The sequence below is a fragment of the Chaetura pelagica genome, unplaced genomic scaffold, assembly GCF_000747805.2.
Source record: "Chaetura pelagica isolate M959 unplaced genomic scaffold, ChaPel_1.0 scaffold215, whole genome shotgun sequence".
Taxonomy (NCBI): Eukaryota; Metazoa; Chordata; class Aves; order Apodiformes; family Apodidae; genus Chaetura; species Chaetura pelagica.
Window position 1 is genome coordinate 442,059 of NW_009953206.1, and position 1,259 is coordinate 443,317.

Sequence of the window (1,259 nt, forward strand, 5' to 3'; positions counted from 1 at the left end):
TCGCTGCCCCCCCGGAGCGCGGGAGGGGCCGTGAGAGGTGCTCGCGTGGGCCCGGGGGTGGGAGGGAGAGGCTGAATGAATGAGCTTGCTGAGGTGACTGCCGCGGGACCCGAGGGAGGACCCGGTTCCCTTCCGTGTGTTCCAGGTGAAACACGAGTTCCTGGAGAGTGACATTAAATCTGAGGCTGCCCAAATGCCAGCGCCCTCCCCGCTCTGCCTGGTGAGTAACCTGAACTGGGAACTGGCTGTTGCTTTAAATAAGAAGCCTCGTTGCCTCATGCTGTAAAGTGAGAAATTCTTCTGGAGAGGAGGACGACAGTGATCTTTGGAGCTTGCTGGTGTTGCTGACCATTTTGGAGAGGGCACAGAACAGGCTGAAACAGAGAACAAGTCCACAGGAGCCTTCAGACTCGAATTCTGCAGGGGGACAGTGGTCCTGGAGAAGGTGGCAAAGCCTTGGTGGTAAGAGCTTTTCTGGATTTTATCACCTCTAAAAGCCAGTCCCTCTCTGTCTGCTCTTTGCTTCCTCATCCCTTTAAGCTTTTGTGTTATTCAGTGGTCTTTACTTCATCTGTTTTTGTCTCTGCCCCATCACAGCAGTTGTGCTGCTGGGAGAAAGATGCACTAAAGTGTCAAACATCAAAGAGGAAAAGCTTGGACACTGTCTTGGTGGCTGCTGTTCTGCGTGGTGTTGGAGAGGAGGAGAACTGCAGTGACTTTGCTGTTGTTCCTGCTGGCTCAGTGGTTGGTGTCCTCCCTTCCTGGACTTTGCTTGATGGGGATCTCTGCTGCAGGAGCAGTGTCTGCACTCAAAGGCCGGCGAGCAAGGGTAGGAGAGGTTGCCTCTAGATGCTGGAAAGGCCATTTGTATAAGCTCCTGGCAGAAGATCTCTTCTGGAACAGCTGCTGGCTCTAGGCCTGCCAAGCCAAGGGTCAGGGTAGCCTCTCTGCAGCATGTCCTCCAAGGCAGAGCAGAATGAGACCCACCAGCCCAACGGGGCTGTGGTGCCCATTGTGCCTGTGGACTGCGTCACCAGTCCAGACCCGGGGCAGCTGGTGGAGCCCTCAGATTTCCTGGGACCTGATGGTGACAGGGTGGAAGAGGTAGTGTTGGAGTCCCGTGCCAACGCTAAAGGGGTGCGAGAAGAAGATGCCCTGCTGGAAAGTGGCAGCCAGAGCAATGAAAGTGATGACACCAGCACAGACCGAAGTCCTGAGCCAACCTCACCCCTCAAGGAGACCTCCTTTTCCTTCTGGCT

The 1,259-nt window shown here is 55.4% G+C and overlaps 1 protein-coding gene across 1 annotated transcript in view; it reads left to right on the plus strand.

The window, feature by feature from the left end:
- The first annotated feature begins 954 nt into the window (after window positions 1-954).
- SLC41A1 (solute carrier family 41 (magnesium transporter), member 1) overlaps window positions 955-1,259 on the plus strand; it is a 16,277-nt gene continuing 15,972 nt past the window's right edge. Inside the window, exon 1 of the mRNA XM_009997498.1 lies at window positions 955-1,259. Coding sequence (XP_009995800.1) covers window positions 955-1,259 — 305 coding nt within the window.